Source organism: Alnus glutinosa, chromosome 8, assembly GCF_958979055.1.
Source record: "Alnus glutinosa chromosome 8, dhAlnGlut1.1, whole genome shotgun sequence".
NCBI classification, from domain to species: domain Eukaryota; kingdom Viridiplantae; phylum Streptophyta; class Magnoliopsida; order Fagales; family Betulaceae; genus Alnus; species Alnus glutinosa.
In genome coordinates, this window is record NC_084893.1 from 2,047,053 (window position 1) to 2,065,038 (window position 17,986).

At 35.3% G+C, this 17,986-nt stretch overlaps 2 protein-coding genes across 2 annotated transcripts in view; one reads left to right on the plus strand and one right to left on the minus strand.

The window, feature by feature from the left end:
* LOC133874840 (glyceraldehyde-3-phosphate dehydrogenase, cytosolic) overlaps positions 1–7,157 on the minus strand; it is a 39,294-nt gene extending 32,137 nt beyond the window's left edge. Inside the window, exon 1 of the mRNA XM_062312722.1 lies at positions 7,153–7,157. The gene's annotated coding sequence lies outside the window, so the exon portion shown is untranslated. The remainder of the gene's footprint in view (positions 1–7,152) is intronic.
* Positions 7,158–14,336: 7,179 nt separating this feature from the next.
* Positions 14,337–16,102, plus strand: LOC133875728 (stemmadenine O-acetyltransferase-like). The gene is made up of 2 exons (XM_062313939.1): positions 14,337–14,751; positions 14,897–16,102. Exons 1-2 carry the CDS (start codon positions 14,401–14,403, stop codon positions 15,848–15,850), a joined length of 1,305 nt encoding a protein of 434 aa, XP_062169923.1. The 5' UTR covers positions 14,337–14,400; the 3' UTR covers positions 15,851–16,102.
* Positions 16,103–17,986: the final 1,884 nt, after the last annotated feature.

Here is a 17,986-nt window from a genome sequence, read left to right on the forward strand (position 1 = left end):
ACGAGTCAGCTTTTCATCAGTGACTCTCTCTAGTTGGAGCTGTGTCTCTAGTAGCTTTTCCTCGAGCTCTTGTATTCTAAGCAGCAATGAACTCTTTTCAGTTTGCAGGGTGTTTAGATCATAGAGGTGCTGCTTACGACCTTCCCTCAGCTTCTCATACTCTAAATAGAGTGTCTTGTAGGCTTCCTTGAGCTCTTCCTCATTATTACTATGCTCCGAGTAATACGAGTCTTCTTCTTCAACATGTGGGGCTATAAAGGCCAAAAATTTTTCAAACTCTGGAGCGTCTTCTTCTGACTCATCACTGAGAGTCACGTTGTATGCCTTCCCCTTGCCCTTCTTAAGGTTCCCACAATCAGCCCGGATATGCCTAAAGCCTAAGCATTCAAAACATTGGGGTCCTCTGGGGTCTTTCTTCTCTTCTTCCTCAGGTTCAGCTTCTCTGGGAGGTTTATTTACTCTTTCAGAAAACTTCTTCTTGAACTGACCATCTTTCATTAATCTTCTGAAATTCTTGGCTAACATAGCCACAGCTTTTTCTTCATCCTCAGAGTCATCTTCAGATGAGGCTTCTACCTTCTTCTTGGAAGCCTTTAGGGCAATGGTCTTCAACTTCTTGACCGGGGGTAGAGACAGCTCATATGTTTGAAGAGATCCTACCAGCTCTTCAATCTTCATTTCCTCAAGATCCTTGCTTTCCTCAATGGTGGTCACCTTGATCCTGAAACGCTCAGGCAAAGATCTTAGAATTTTTCGGATGAGTTTTACATCCGAGATAGGTTTCCCAAGACTCACCATGGAGTTTCTCAGGTTACTCATCTTGGAGTAAAACTCTTCAAAAGCCTCTTCTTCCAACATCTTAATTTCTTCAAATCTCGAAATCAACATTTGAAGTTTGGTAGATTTAACAAGTTTTGTGCCTTCATATGTTGTTTCCAAGATTTGCCATGCTTCTTGGGCTGATTCACAATTTGAAATTTTTGCGAATTCAGATGAATAAAGTGCTTGGCATAGAGCATGGAGGGCTTTATCATTTGAAATGCATGCGTTCTTTTGAGGGACTAGTTCAGGTGTTGCATCCTCTGGTTTAGTCCAACCAGTTTCAACAATACCCCAATAGTCAATAGATTTCAAAAAGAAACGCATACGTGCCTTCTAATAGCCATAGTTCGTACCATCAAAGGCAGGAACAGAATTAAGAGTTTGAGACATAATATAGAAGTAAAAAAAATAACACTCAAGAATTAAATCTACACAGAGTGTACCAAGCTTTGATTCCAATTGAAAATTGAAATTGACTTTTAAATAAAAGGCAAGTGTGTGCACAAAGTGTCAACAAAAATAAGCACAACGGAAAGTAAATGACACAGATTTTTGTTGACGAAGTGGAAACTCAATCAAGAGAAAAACCACTCCGGGGTAGCCAAACCCAGGAATTCCACTATTCAAAAGACAAAGCTAGATACAAGATAGTAACACTCATATATACCTGATGCAGTGGTCGTACTTTGCTCTCTGACGTGTAACCCAACACGAACGCTTCCCAACCAGGTCTCCTACCTGAATGGGTTTTCAATAGAATCCTTTACCTTAGGGCTAACCCCTAAGATAGACTTCAGATATAGCGCAACAACAATACACTTGCAATGGCTTCAGAGGAAAAATTACGTCTTTGAGCAGTTGTGGAATTCAATACCGAATTCTTGCAGTTCTCAATGCCCAGGAGCCTCTATTTATAGGCTGGGGGCTCAAATGAGCGTCAGGAAAAATATAGTTGGGCCCCGTCCGGACGGTGGTCATGGCCGTTCGGACGGACAACTGTGCGACAGGATTTTTTGAAAATTTCGTTGAGAAATCTTTCTTGTTTAAGAGCTGCGTTCGGACGGGATGACACATCGTCTGGACAGTCGCACGTCCGCTGCAAGTAATTTCCTTATAAGGCTTCGCGCGTCTGGACCATGGGGGATGAGCTTCCGGATGGCTGAACTTCAACACGCAATTTCCATATCTACTATGCACGCGTCTGAACCATGAGAGGCAGTCGTTCAGACGGTTGAAGTCGAATCGACAATTTTCATAATAGTTGCACGTGCGTCCGGACGAAGGCTGACTGACGTCTGGACGGTGATATTTGAATTGCGATTCTTGCCTTAAGGAGACGCGTGTCCGGACGAGATACCACATCGTCCGGACGGTTGATCGATCTTTCCTTTATCGGAACTTGGAAAGAATCTGAGACTGGTCGAGTACTGAGAGGCGTCCAAACGGGCTGCTGAGACGTCCGAACAGATGCAAGCTGGATAGAAACTTCTTGACATAGTGGAGGGTCCGGACAGAAGTGCACGTCGTCTGGACGGATGATGCTTGGTCTGAATGGCGTTCGGACGGTATGGCACGTCGTCCGGACGGATGGAACAGTGGTCAGATGTGCGTTCGAACGGGATGGCTCGATCGTCCGGACGGCTGACAGGGAACCGAAATCTTCGATCTTTCACTCAGTGCAAAGTCTTCTAAGAGTGCTCTAAATAGTGGAATCCCTGTTTACAACATCTTTACACACACAAGTGATTTTGTCTAGAATGAGGCCAAAATACTAACAAAGTTGCTGAAAAGGGCATATGGTAAGCATGGTGTTTGAGAAAATGACATAGAAGAAACCGAAACCATGCCTTCAATGATGTGAACACGTTTCTTCCAATCAAAAAGAAACTTTCTAGTTGGATTTGCATCAGTTTAATTTAATACTTTATTACTTATTAAAAAGTGTGGGGCAAGAAAATCACAAATCAAGAAACCTCATTGAGCTTAAATGGGTCTACCTTTGCTTAATTATTTGAAGCTTAAACGAGTGTGTCATCCTCTTTGAACCTCGTTGTGGAAATGGTTAAACCTATTTAAACTTTTTAGTACAAAATTATGTTACGACTCAGCATGTATGCATAAAACTCTGATGGGAAGCATAAAAAGTTGCTGACCGAAAAGGTAGAGATACAAGCTTTTGTTTGCCATGTATTCATAAATCAACATCTTGTTGTCCCTCTCGATGCAATACCCAAAAACTCTGACTAGATTTACATGTTGTAGTCTTGCCGTAAGTGTGACCTCATTTTTGAACTCTTGAAGGCTTTGGTTTGAAGTTCTTGAAAGTCGCTTTACTGCTATCTCAACTGAGATTTGATTTATATATATATAAACAAGGAAGTGGTCTATGTTTCCTTTGTGTCATTTTCTCAAACACCATGTCTAACATTTGCTCTTTCCAACAAATTGTTCTTTTACAGATCAATTATTTTTCATATTCCTTTGTATAGATCAATTATTCTTCATATGAAATGGAATCAAAAAATCAAACAACTTCTTCAAATCAACTAGTCCCTTGTCCAACTTTGTTTGACCTTCACCTTCGGCTATGTTGTATCGGCAATGGGCTTTTTTTATTTTTTATTCTTTATTTTTTTATTTTTATTTTTATTTTTTATTTTTTTATTTTTTTATAAAGAATATAACAATAAAAAATATTAATTTTAGGTGATTTGGAAAAAAAAAAAAAAAAATCTTAAAAGGTGTCGTTTTAGCTGATGTGTCAATGTCTATGTGAATAAACGGTGACTCACCCTAACGGACGTTGCAAAACTGGACGGAAAAACACGGAAGGACCATTTTCAAATTTGCAAAAAACTTAAGGAGCGAATATTTATTTTTAAAAAGTGAAGGAGTGATTTCAAATTGCGCTTTGAGTCAGGGATTCATGATATATTTACCATTTTTTTTTTTAAAAAAAGAACTTTCTCGAAAAATATTCATCGTAGGAGTCTTTGCCACACTCACCAAACTTTCTCTTTAGTATACCAAAAATTTTCCTTTGTTTATACATTAGTTTGATTGATCTTAGTGCATTAGTGAGACGATCGTGATAAGATCAAATGATCAATCGAACTGTTTGGATTTTGTATTATTCTTATGCATTAGTCCGATCAATCGTTGTAAGATCAAATGACTGATCATTAGTCCAATCGATCTTAGTGTATGAGTTCGATCGATTTTGATACGATCTAATGATCGATCGAACTCTATGTATTTTGAATTATTTTATTCTTGTGCAATAGTCTAATTGACCGTGATACGATCAAATGATCAATCAAACTTGATACGATTAAAGGCTCGATCAAATGTCTTATTGATCATAGTGCATTAGTCTGATCGATCGAACTCTAAGGATTTTATATTATCATAGTGTATTAGTTCGATCGACCGTGGTATGATTAAATTATTGATAGAACTTGACACGATTCAAGGTTCGATCGAATATCTAATCGATTCTAATGCATTAGTATGATCGATCATGATAGAGTTCGAACAATAAAACTTCACACAGTAAAGGTTTTATCTAAAGCCCAATTGATCCTAATGTACTAATTCGATTGATCATGATAGGATGATAAGATCGATAGAAGATCCGATCGATCCTAGTGCATTACTCCGATCGATCGAACATCCGAGCGATCCAGTGCATTAGTCCAATGGATTGTGATAGAGTTCGATCAATCAAACTTGACAAAGTGAAGGTTCGATCTAGCGTCCGATTAATGATAATGTACTAGTCTAATCAATCATGATAGGATCGATAGAAAATTTGATCGATCCTAGTGCATTACTCCGATCGATCGAACATCCGAGCGATCCAGTGCATTAGTCCAATGGATTGTGATAGAGTTCGATCAATCAAACTTGACAAAGTAAAGGTTCGATCTAGCGTCCGATTAATGATAATGTACTAGTCTAATCAATCATGACAGGATCGATAGAAAATCTGATCGATCCTAGTACATTACTCTGATCGATCGAACATCCGATCGATCCTAAAGCATTACTCCGATCGATCGTGAGTATATAAATTCTATATTATCCTAGTGCATTAGCCCAATCAATAATGATAATAATATATGGATTTTGTCTTATACTTGTGCATTAGTTCGATCAATCACGATACGATCAAATAATTAATTGATCACAAACTTACATATTTTTCAAGAAAAAATACACATACTCCCTCAAATTGACCCATTGTCAATGTCCCATCTAAACTACAAAAAAATATCAATGTCGCTCCCTCAATGACAAAAATATGCTTCATAAAATTAAAAAAAATATTATATTATAACAAATTATTTATTTATTTTTTTTTAAAAAAAAGTTGAAAAACCAAGGGTTTCGTTGTAATTTTTTAAATTTTTGTAAACAATTAATTTTTGTTTTTTTGTTTTGGAATTTATAAGAATACTTTAGTCCTTTTTAAAAAAATATTAATAAAGAAATATATATATATATATATATATATATATATTTTAAGAAAATTGGCCATAGTATTAGCCAACCGCCCAACCCATTACAATAAACTCGACAATGCTTAATTGAATCTTGCACTCCACTCACGAAAATATCCACTAGGCTATTACAAAAAAAAAAAAAAAAAAGAACTTCCACTAGGCACATGCTCCCGTCTTTCCCGCACAAACCAAAATTAGGTTGTTGGTTTCTTATTTTACTAGCAAAGAGAAGGGGTAGAATAAAAAAAAAAAAAAAAGCAAAGAGAAGGGGCATTCTCTCATCATCAATACTGTTTCTCTCTCTCTCTCTCTCTCTCTCTCTCTCTCTCTCTCTCTCTATCTCGTTTTGCTCTGTACGTTCTACTCCCAAAATAATTGTGAAATACTATGCCTATGAATTGGGATTTGGATCTTTTATTGTTTAGAGGTTTTATGTTTATTTTATTTTAGTGTTAATAGTAAAAAGGTGATGCCTTTGAATTGGGATTTGGATATTTTATTGTTGGATGGTTTTGGATGAAAGTATGATGTGTTTTGAAAATGGTGACACCTAAGACATGCTGTTTGAATATCAAATTTTCCTTTAGGATATCTTGATTGTCCCTTGATACACTCTTGTTGTTTAATGGGTTCTTCTACCATAAAGTTGGTGGCTTGTTGCAAAAAGTTATCCTTGCCTGGACTGACCATGTAACTTTGTGTGATTTTTACTTAGCTACATATTTCATTCCAATGACTGATTTGTTCATTTATAGTACTGGCGAATTTGAAAAGGGTTTAATCTTGCAAAAATTTTATCTTTTTTTTTTTTTTTCAAAATTTTACTTTATGGTTTCTTATCAATATATTAAATCTCTTCAAATTTGGAAAAATGACTTCTTAAGATTTTAAATAATTCATATTATTATGTTTTGCTATGCAATTTTCTTGATCTTTCATCTATTAGAGTTAACATTAATCTATATTACTTATAGGAAAAACAGTAAATTCAAATCTATAGCAGACTATGTGAATCTAATGTGCTAGACTGCGCTTACTTATTTACATTTTTGAAGTTGCATTGGATTGTTATTGAAGAAGAAAGATGTTTGATTCATTAATATTGTCATTGTTGATTTTGTGCAATTTATTTTGTGCAATTTATCTTTTGTCCTTTGCGTAATAAAAGCATTGTATATATTCATAGCTTTATTTAAAACTAATACTAATTTTACCTTTATTGGCCCGGTCCTGTTGTAGCTCGTTTTATAAACTGGTACAAAGACTTTTGTTAAACAGACATCGAGATGGATAAGAGTTGGATGCAAGAAACTCATAGATTTGGTGAGAAATATTCCAAAGGTGTTGAACAATTCATTAGAATGGCACGTGGTCACGTGGATGGGCTTAATAGGATCAAGTGTCCATGTCACAAGTGTGAGAATCGTTATTATAAGCCTATAGACGAGGTGGAAGATGATTTGTTCCTAACTACACCCAGTAGGTATTTCATGGGGAAGAAGACCCGTTTCGTATAAATGAGCATGCCAATCATAATGATGATAATGCAAGTTCGAAGGATATTGATGAGGTTGAACAAATGTTAAATGACATCGGTATATATGGGGACATTTCCAAGTGCTAATGCAGGTGAATCCTCTACTACTCCAGGTCCAACAACCAATGATTATGAATCGAGAACTTTTGACCAAGTGTTGGAAGATGCCTGATGTGAATTTTATCAAGGCTGTAAGAAGTTTTCAAAGCTCTCTTTCACTATGAATCTACTTCATATAAAGACACTTTGCAATATGAGTAACAAGGCATTTGATATGGTGATTGACATGATAAAGAGAGCTCTCCCAGATGGAGAGACATTACCAAGATCATATTATGAAGCAAACCGGTTGAGGTGAGACTTGGGTTTTAGTTATGAGAGGATACATGCATGTAAGAATGATTGCGTGCTTTTTTGGAAGAATCCGTTGACAAAGAAGAATGCCCAACATGCAAAACTTCAAGATGGGCAATGGTCAAAGGTAAAGGTAAGAAAATTTCACATAAGGTCTTACGGTATTTCCCAATTAAACCGAGGTTGTAATGGTTGTTTATGTTGAAAGAAATTGCCAAAGATATGAGGTGGCACAAAGATGGGCATCTAGGACATCCAGCTAATTCAATATTGTGGAAAGAGTTTGATAAAGAACATGTTCAGTTTGCTCAGGATTCCCACAATGTGTGACTTGGTTTAGCAAGTGATGGTTTCAACCCATTTGGTAATATGAGTACATCATATAGCATATGGCCAGTAGTACTTGTGCCGTATAATTTACCTCCGTGGAGGTGTATGAAAGATCCGTATATGATAATGTCCTTACTTATCCTTGGACCTAAGGTACCTGGAAATGATATTGATGTGTATCTACAACTGTTAATGGATGATTTGAAAGAATTATGGATTGAAGGCGTTCCTACGTATGATGCATCGACGCATGAGAATTTTAAGTTGCATGCATGCAACATTATTATGGACTATAAACGATTTTTCTGCATATGGAAACTTGTCTGGGTGGTCTACTAAGGGAAAGCTTGTGTGTCCATTATGTAACAAGGATACAATGTTTAGAAGGTTGAAGTTTGGATTTAGGACGTGCTACATGGGTTATCGTCGGTTCTTACCTCAGGGGCATATATGGGGCAAAAAAAAAATCTCTCTTTGACGGTACTGAGGAGCATAGAATGAAGCCTAATGAATTATCTGGAGATCAATTGTTACACCAACTAAAGAATTTAACAAATGTACGATTTGGAAAAGATGAGAAGGGAAAATCGAGAAAGCGTAAAGAAAATGAGTTGAATTGGACGAAGAAGAGTATTTTTTTTTTTTTTTTTTAATTTTCCTTATTGGTCAACATTGAAATTGAGACACAATTTAGATGTCATGCTTATTGAAAAGAACATATGTGATAGTGTCTTAGGTACATCACTGAATATTGATGGAAAAAACGAATAACACATTTAAGGACGACAGGATTTGTGTGTGATGGGCATACGTAAAGATTTGCACTTACAACCAAAAGGTACATCCGCATCAATGCCACATGCAAATTTTACCTTGTCAAAAGCTGAGAAGGCAAGTTTCTTAGATTGGTTGAAAGGTATGAAGTTCCTTGATGGGTATGCATCTAACATTAGTCGATGTGTGAACGTCAAAGAAGGTAAGATTTCGAGAATAAAAAGCCATCATTGTCATGTCTTCTTTTAACGATTACTTCTTGTTGCAATTCGTCCATATTTATCAAATGAAATAAGTACAACATTGATTGAGTTGAGTTTCTTTTTTAAGGAATTATGTTCACGAACATTGAGATTAGATGTCTTGAAGCGAATGAAGGATGACATCCTTGTGATTTTATGCAAGTTGGAAAAGATATTTCCACCGGCTTTTTTTGATATAATGATACATGTAGCTATTCATTTACCCTGAGAGGGCGAGCTTGCGGGACCAGAACAATTTTGTTGGATGTATCCAATTGAAAGATGTCTTGGTAAATATAAGCAATTTGTGCGGAATAGAGCACGTCCGAAAGGGTCAATTGCTGAGGGATATTTATTAGTTGAATGTTTGACATTCTGCTCCATGTATATCCATGGGATTGAGACAAAATGGACTCGTGAAGAACGAAATAGTGACGGGTGGCAGGTGGGAAAGAGTAAAGGCTTGTATGAGTTCTCTCAACGAGTTCATCCTTTAGGAGCAGCAAAATTTATAAAACCTAAAAATAAAGTTCTCTCAAGGGCTCGATGGTATGTGCTTAACAATTGTGACGAAATTGCTCCATACATTCAGTAAGTGTATGATTTATTGTTCTTTTAACTTATGCATGATTTACTTGATAATAAAGTATAGTACTTATGTATTCTTTATGTAGTGAACACTATGACAAGATCGAAGGAGAAGGAATTGTGGACATCCAGAGTAAGCATGAAGCCGAATTCAAAAGCTGGTTTCAACATCGTATATGTGGGCATAATGTAGAAACCGTGTCCAAACAAATATATGATCTTGCATGTGGACCAGATCATCAATTTGCAATGTTTAAAGGCTATATTGTGAATGGGGTTAGGTTTCACATAAAAGACTATGAACGGACTATACGTACCCAAAATAGTGGTATAATTGTTCTAGGTGAGCATCGCATGACGAATATTGACTTCTATGGTGAGTTGAAGAACATTCTAGTGTTATGTTACAGTCGAAATTGTGTGTATCTATTTGAGTGTGATTGGTGGGACATTGAGCATAGAACAAGAATGCAAACAGATGAGCATTTTACGAGTGTGAATACATCGCATACATGGTATGCATCTTACCCATTTATCCTAGCATGCATCTTAGACATGTTGGTTGACGAAGAAGTTGTCTTAAATGAGGATGAAATATGTACATAAGTTCTTGGTGGAAACGTTCTGGCCATGTTAGAGGGATGGAAAAATATGTTATACCTATCCCATCCTCTTCGCATTTGCGATATGGCTCCCAATTCAACCTTCAGTTAAAGGAAACAAAGCTCGAAGTGGCCAACTTATCAGATCGATTATTGAAAAAAGAAAGAAAAAGAGATGAACAAATAGATGAAATGCAAAATGAGTCAAATCAACGTATCGATGAGATTTAAAAAGAAGCAAAGCGACATGTTGAGGAAATTCAGAAAGAATCAAAGCACCAATATGATCTTCTAGTGTCACGTATTTTAGGTAAAATGATTGTGTGGCAGATATGTTTTGTTATGCTTTAATTGAACAACAACTAATTTTTGACAGTTGACACATTCGTTTGCTTTTCTATATGTTATTTATATTTGGAATGAAGTTGCATAGCTTGTATATTTGGATGTTTTATTCGAATGAGAACATATAAGGTATTTAAAATGGAGCAGCTTGTGTTTTCACTTCAAATGCATTATTTCTTGAAATCTACTTTATGGTCGGTTTTGCTCTTCATAAAATAGTTTGGGGTAATTACCTTTTCCCCCCATGAACTACCAAAAAATGCGCAATGCCCCCATAAACTACCAACTCAACCAAAATAGAGCATTCAACTGCCAAAAATAACCATTTTCCCCCCTTCCGTCAGTCATACGCCGTTTTATCCTCATTTTCTTCCTCTTTTCCCCCTATGAACTACCACCATCTTCCTCTTTTCCCCCCATGAACTACCATCATCTTCCAACATGCCCCCATATAAAACGGCACATGACCCGTTGACCGTTTGTTTTAACCCCTTTGACTGACGGAATGGGAAAAAATTGTTGTCTTTGGTAGTTGAATGCTCTATTTTGGTCGAGTTGGTAGTTCATGGGGGCATTGCGCATTTTTTGGTAGTTCATGGGGGAAAAAGGTAATTACCCCAAATAGTTTTGTATCCATGTCCTTGCTTTATCTACTCTGAGAGATTATGGGTCTAGTTGATTTTAGCATATGGTCTGGTAATTGTATTATTTCTTGATACAATTTTGTATCTGTTTGTTATTTGACTTAGGTGCGTATCCTTTTACACTTCTAATTTCTGTAATTGGTTTCATACGTTTAGAAAATGGCTATGCATGCTATAGTATTTGTATTTTGAAACCTTCTGTTCCATTGGCACAAGTACTTTATATTTCCTTAATATCCATCAACAAGTTTTTTATTTTTTTATTTTTAAGATTGCCCTTTCTTCTATAGATCTATTGGCATTTTTTTTTTATCCCAGCCAATACATTAAGACCATACGAGCTTTAAGTAGTTTAATTCTGTAGTATTCAGCTGTTGGATTTGGTGCACTGAACATGCTTTAGTGTTCCAATATATTTTTGAAGGAGGATCTCAATGTTTGCTTACTGAAATATATTTTTTATTTTTATTTGAAGTGTAGTGTTATATCTCTGTTTGGGCTTCAATTTGCTGATAGTGATTATTTATTTGTTCTTTTGTCAGGGGAATCTACCACCGCCAGCACTCTTGTGGTTTATGTTAAATTATAGTTGCATTAGTTAAATTTTGTATACACTTAATGTTTTATTAGATTTTTGGATGCACCTAATGTTCTAGATATAATCTGACGAGAAAGACTCAGTTTTCAATACCTAATGTTTTATCAGATTTCGTTTTGAGAATGATTGTTATGCTAAACAATTTGGTAGTTGGGATTGCACTTTAGTAAATTTTTTTTTTTTTTTTTTTTTTTTAACATATATAGATATATACTTTGCTTAAAGATGTGAGCCTAGGGCAAACCAAAATTCTATTATTGATTTGTTATCTTTTATGCAGATTAATAAATGCAATTTAGATAATTCATACCAAACATAAAAATATTAGGGTTAAATATATTTTAGCTCCCAAACTACCACTCTTTCTCCGGATGGCTCCCAAAACTACCAATGCTTAGATTCTGGCCCCTCAAACTATCACTTTCTGATTTTTTTGGCCCCATCCGTCTATTTATGCCGTCAATTCTAACATAAATTGGCCAAAAACCCGAAAATACCCCTCCCTTAACCGTGGGAATTTCAAAGTGTAGGAGAGGTATTTTCTGATTTCTGTTTAAAATTGACGGCATAAATGGACGGATGTGGCCAAAAAATCAGAAAATGGTAGTTTGGGGGGCTAGAATCTAAGCATTGGTAGTTTGGGAGGCCATCCGGAGAAATGGTGGTAGTTTGGGGGGCTAAAATATATTTATCCCAAAATATTAATTAGCAACAAAAAAAAATGCAATTGACACATTTTTTTATGAAAAAAAATTATTTATCATTAGTGATGAATTACGTAGTTGCTAATTAATATGAAAAATATCATTAGCGATGACACAATGTTGTTGTTGTGTGCACATTAGCGACGACATAATGCCGTCGCTGTTGTGTGCACCATTAGTGATGACACAATATCGATGCTAATGTGTACATCATTAGCGACGACATTGTCTCTCGGGAGACATTTTTAGCAACCATTGTTTGTGATATTGTCGTCGATAATAGTCATTATCAGTGACGAAATAGAAATTCGTCGCTATTTAGTCTTTAACGACGATGTTTTAGTGACCACTTTTGCGACGACCAAAGTTGTTGCTAATAGCCAATAGCGACCACTTTAAGGGTTGTAGCGACGACTCAGGGTCATCGCCAAAGACCATTTTTCTTGTAGTTGTGCAAGCATTTCCCCACACCTCTTAATTTCCTTAATATTAATCCTCACCTCATAAAGAAAAGGGAAAAAAAGTTCAGAAAGCCTTCCATTATGATAAGTAAATCTAAGACATTCATTAGAGTTTACTTGGATTTGCGATTTCAATAATTAAGTAGATTTAAAATAGCGATTTTAAAATATGTGATTTGAAAATGTGATTTTTAAAAATGCAGCTAACTATTTGGTAAAATTGCAGTTTGGCTTTTAAAATCACAGTTTAGCTTTTAAAATTGTGCGTTTTCAAATCGCAATTTTTTTATGAACGCAATCTCAAACGATTTTTTTTTTAAATCGCACTTTTTTTTTTTATTTTTATTAGTTTTTTATTTTTTTATCTACGAAATCACAATACCAAACGCAACCTTACATGACTTGAACTTCTTTTGGCCAGTCCTAGCTTTTGATGAAATCAATAATCTATGTTGAGGAGATTTATTCCTAGTCGAGAGTTCTTTCAGCGAGACCTGCATAATATATATATATATATATATATTAGAACACCAATAACCTAAAAGCTTAAATTAATTATGGGTTTCACATGTATATACTAATAAACAATCTAGACACTATACATGTTGAACACTTTTCCTGCCGAACAATTGGCTCTGATACTGCTGTTGGAGGGATATATATATTTACTCTAGCTTGCTGAACCATAATATATATACACGTGAGCATACGCACGTGTATACTTAACAATCTAGAATCATGCAAATGAACAGTTTCGAGCTAGCTATTTACAGCATGAACCTATAGCTCCTACATACAATGGCGGACCTATATGGGGCCGGGGGCCTGGCCCCCCCAACCACCAAAAGTTTTCTCAAAAAAAAAATTTATCCTTAATTTTGTTTATTTTTCTAGTTTTGTCCTCCAATTTTTTTTTCTTTCAATTTGGCCCTCCCATATTTGCAAAGCTGAATCCGCCACTGCCTACATATATATGCATGATGATCAGGTTGATCCCCATCATCAAGCTAGTAATGGTATAGCATGAACCTAAGTACGCCATCAATCTTTCTCTGGAAAGTTTCATGTTCATGAATGTGATCATTCTGGTTGTGCTTGACCCGGCCGGGACTAGAAAGTTTGAGATCGATCGAGTACGTTTTTTTTTTTTTGTTTTTTTTTTTTTCTCTATTCGATCGAGTGTAGTTTTTGCAGATGTAGCATGCGTTAATATCTTAACATTGATATATATCCAGTCGAATATTTGACTTTTCACTAAAAAAAGAAGAGAAGACTTCCAAGTTCCAAGTACATGTGCATATATATATGCTAGTTGTAATATTTCCCCTCCCCCAAATTCACCCTCACAATGACATTGGAACTTCCCCAATTTGGAATTCCGATCTTTCCTAGCTAGTTGCACAAAATACTTTCAAATTAGTGATTATATCATGCCTACCACGTACGAAGCATTCGCATTTCTTTTAATTTTCTTTTTGATGTAAATTGGATATTCTCAAACTGTCAATTCAAAAGTAAACTCTAGAAAGTATAGTACTGCATGTAACTGGAGAACACACACACATATATTAACTTTTTATAGATCACCAATATATATATATATATATATATATATATAACTCAAGTTGTAAATTTTTAGAGAATATTTTTGATTCATGCGTCTTAATTTGCTCAGGCATTATGTAGCGCCCAAGTAGAATCTAATCGATCGAGTCAGAATCAAGATGCATAGTATAATGAAAATAATCAGTTTACTTTTGACTTAAGAATCCTTCCTCATCTATATAAAGGCTACATATATGCATGCTCCAATTGCACAAAAGATCTAGAAGCATAAACATTTGCGTATCTTTGTACTTTAATTGGCTTGTTACTTACCTAGCTATAACGCAAAATGGCGATGAATGTTGAGATTATCTCCAGGGAGATTGTTAAGCCTTCATCTCCAACACCCCATCACCTTAGGAACTTCAGGCTTTCCTTCTTAGACCAAATTGCACCACCTTTCTATACTGCAATCATTTTCTTCTATGATACTAACCAAGACCGCCTAAATAGTGATCAGCTCGAAAGATCATCTTCCCTAAAAAAGTCTTTAGCTGAAACCTTAACCCGTTTTTATCCCTTGGCTGGAACACTTATGTATGAAGATTTGTCCATCATCTGTAACGACGAGGGCGTTGACTATATTCAAGCTCGAGCCCCATGCAAGCTATCAGAAGTGGTAGAGAAACCGAGTGGGAAGGTAGTATTGTTAAATTGCCATTTATTTTAAATTAATCATCTAATTTATTTTTTAACACTCTTCTTCACACGTGGGCCGACGGGCTTAGGTGAGGCTCAACACTTAAAATATAATTAAAATAATTACTTAATTTATATTCTAACAGGTACTGATACCATTGCTCCCATTTGACCCATATAGTAATTTCACTGAGGTTGGAAAGAAAGTTCTCCTAGCTGTCCAATATAACAATTTTGATTGTGGTGGAGTAGCAGTTGGCGTGATCTTTTCACATAGGATTGTTGATGGAACATCGGTTGCAGCATTTATCAATGCATGGGCTGGCACATCCCGTGGAGCTACTGAAATTATAAACCCTACTTTTGATGCAGCCGTCCATTTTCCTCCGAGAGAGATATCTGGTTTCATGATGGCTCAAACAAACACAAAAGAGAAGATTGTGACTAGAAGATTTGTGTTCGACAAATCGAGCATAGATTCCCTAAAAAAAGAAGCCTCTGTTGCATTTGGTCCAGAAGACAGGGCCCCATCACGCGTGGAGGCTGTTTCAACATTCATATGGAGGCGTTTCATAGCGATAGCTCGCGCAAATCCGGCAAAAAAAACAAAGATATTCGGAGCAGTTCATGCAGTGAACTTGCGGGAGAGGATGGTCCCAAAACTTCCGGCGCATTCCATTGGGAATCTTTGGTCGGTGGCGATGACAGCATCGCCGGTTGAGGTTGAGAAAGATTATCCATCTCTGTTGAGGCAGGTTAGATATGCAATCATGGAAGTTAATGGTGATTACGTGAAGAAACTCCAAGATGGCCGGTTGGATTTCATGAAGAAGGCATCGGAAAAGCAGACAAAGGGTGAGATAGAATTCTGTAACTTTACTAGTTGGTGCAGGTTTCCAGTGTATGAAGCGGATTTTGGGTGGGGGAAGCCCACGTGGGTGTGTAGTCCCAGCAGGCCATGGAAGAATGTGGTGGTGATGATGAGTACTAAAGATGGCGATGGAATAGAGGCGTGGGTAAACATGAAGGAAGAAGACATGGCCATGTTTGAACATGATCCGGAGCTGCTCTCATTTGCTACATCAGCTGTTGGTGAATGAATTTTCGTTAAGTTCAAGCTAATCAATCTGGAGTTGTGCTTGTTAATTCTATTTTTGGTTTTATTAATTATATGTCTGTGAAAATAAGAAGGATGATATGATCAGATCTATCATCTCCATATTTGCCTTTGCATACAAGTGTACGGTCATATATATCCATCAGTTATTATTGGGTTGCAAGTGTAATCTGGTGTTCAAACAAAGAGTAACCACAACTACCAAATTAAATTCTATATCCATATATTAATTTCATATTACGTCGGTATATACCTTTTTAGTATTTAAAAGTTTTTGCATATTTATTTGATAAAACCGATCGAATTTTATTCTATTGTGATAAGAATAATGGTAATTGGTCTGCAAGTACTATTTAACAATTTGTTAATACGCGTTATTATGTGATTAGAACGTGTTATTTTTTTTAGTGACCGATGTCGACTTTAATAAATATATATATAACATGTGTGCGTGTTAGCAAGTTATAAAAAAAGTATAGACCAATTACAAATATAATATTTGTATAAGAGTAATGCTAAAAACTACACTGGATTGATCATGCATGAGGGGATCAGCCCAATAAAATGAGAGTGAGATAATGGTGTAGTTTTTAGCATTTCTCTTATTTTCATCACTGTCTCAAACGATTCACATCTCCATCTTTATTTTTTGAGAAATGCTACAATTTTTAAATTTCGTTTTCAAAATTTACTTCCCAAATTATATTTCACAATCCTATGAGATGATGTTACATTTTTTTAAAATAATAAATTACATAAAATTGTAACACCTACATCATTTGAGTCTCATTTGAGGAGCAACTTTTAAAGAAAATTTTTTTAGGAAGTATAGTATTTCTCTTATTTTTTTCTCTTTGACAAAGTCAGCTTTTATGTGAGATATTATACATGGACGATAAGACGGAGAAAGATGTATGAACTTTTAGATTTTTTAAAAACGCACCGTTTAGTTGATCGAAACGTTTTGGAAATCATCAAAACGTGTTTTTAAATAAAGCCACGCCTCACACATGTTGCCAATTAACGCTCCATTTTTTTATAGTCACTCCCACTTGCGCTTTTTTTTTTTTTTTTTTTAAAAAAAAAAAAAAAAAAAAAGAAAAAAAGAAAAAAAGAAAAAAAAAATCATGCGTGAGTCACATCACATTTTTTTTTTGCTCTTTAATTGACCGCTTCATTTAGTTGAGATGGAGAGACCACAGTATTAATTAAGTCACTAACTCACCCACTCAAGGAAAAAAGAAGAAGTAAAGTATATATATAATATACCACGGCCATTGAATTGCTCTTTGCTAAACCAAATTGCATTCTGCATGCCATTTGGAGTGCGTCTGGAGGGTGCTTTTGCAAGTAAAAGGTATAATTTTAAACTAAAACACAAAAAGTGTATCTTGTAGGCCGGAGTGAATTTTTTAAAAATTATGCTTTGAAAACTTAAAAAGAAAAAACTACATTTTTAAATCGCACATAAGGTGTTTTTATTTTTTATTTTTATTCAATTGCGATTGCAATTCTAAGAAGCCCGAAACAAGTTCATCTTTTATAGCACGGCCATAAAGTTGTTATTCTTCTTACCTAGCTCTTTTGTTCAGTCAAATTTTTCTTCTTCGTGCCGTACGTTCAATCATTCAGATAAATTACTTTAGCTGCCTTTTTTTTTTTTTTTTTTTTTTTTTTTTGTTGAAGCCTAAGAGGTGAACAGTTAAAATATTGCCTAGCTAGAACAGGGCAAAATGTCAAACCTTTTGTTTTTACGAGTTCTCTTTTTCGAAAAGTTCCAGGTTTTTTGTTTTTTTTTTTTAATTCAAATTTTTACATTGATTACTCTTTTTATAATTAGATTGTTCTTTTAAATTAATTGTTTATGAATATATGTAGTTTTTGTTATATATTTTATATCATATGAATTGAAATACGTAATGGTAGTTATATGAGATTATGGATCGAGAGCAACAACAATTCCATTGAGCAACAATCAAATTTTAAACAAATTCATGTCGATATAGATTTAACAAATATTTTTGATAAATTTTTGTTTAAATTTATTTTTTAAACTGACTCTTTAAACCAAAATCTTGATTCCGCCATCGTCAATAGGTTTTCTGTGAGAACAAATGCA

Bases quoted from the DNA above. Each gene is read 5' to 3' on its own strand.
- LOC133875728 (XM_062313939.1), top strand. From the start codon at position 14,401: ATGGCGATGAATGTTGAGATTATCTCCAGGGAGATTGTTAAGCCTTCA. The intron at 14,752-14,896 runs GTAGTATTGTTA...ATATTCTAACAG, and splicing joins TAGAGAAACCGAGTGGGAAG to GTACTGATACCATTGCTCCC.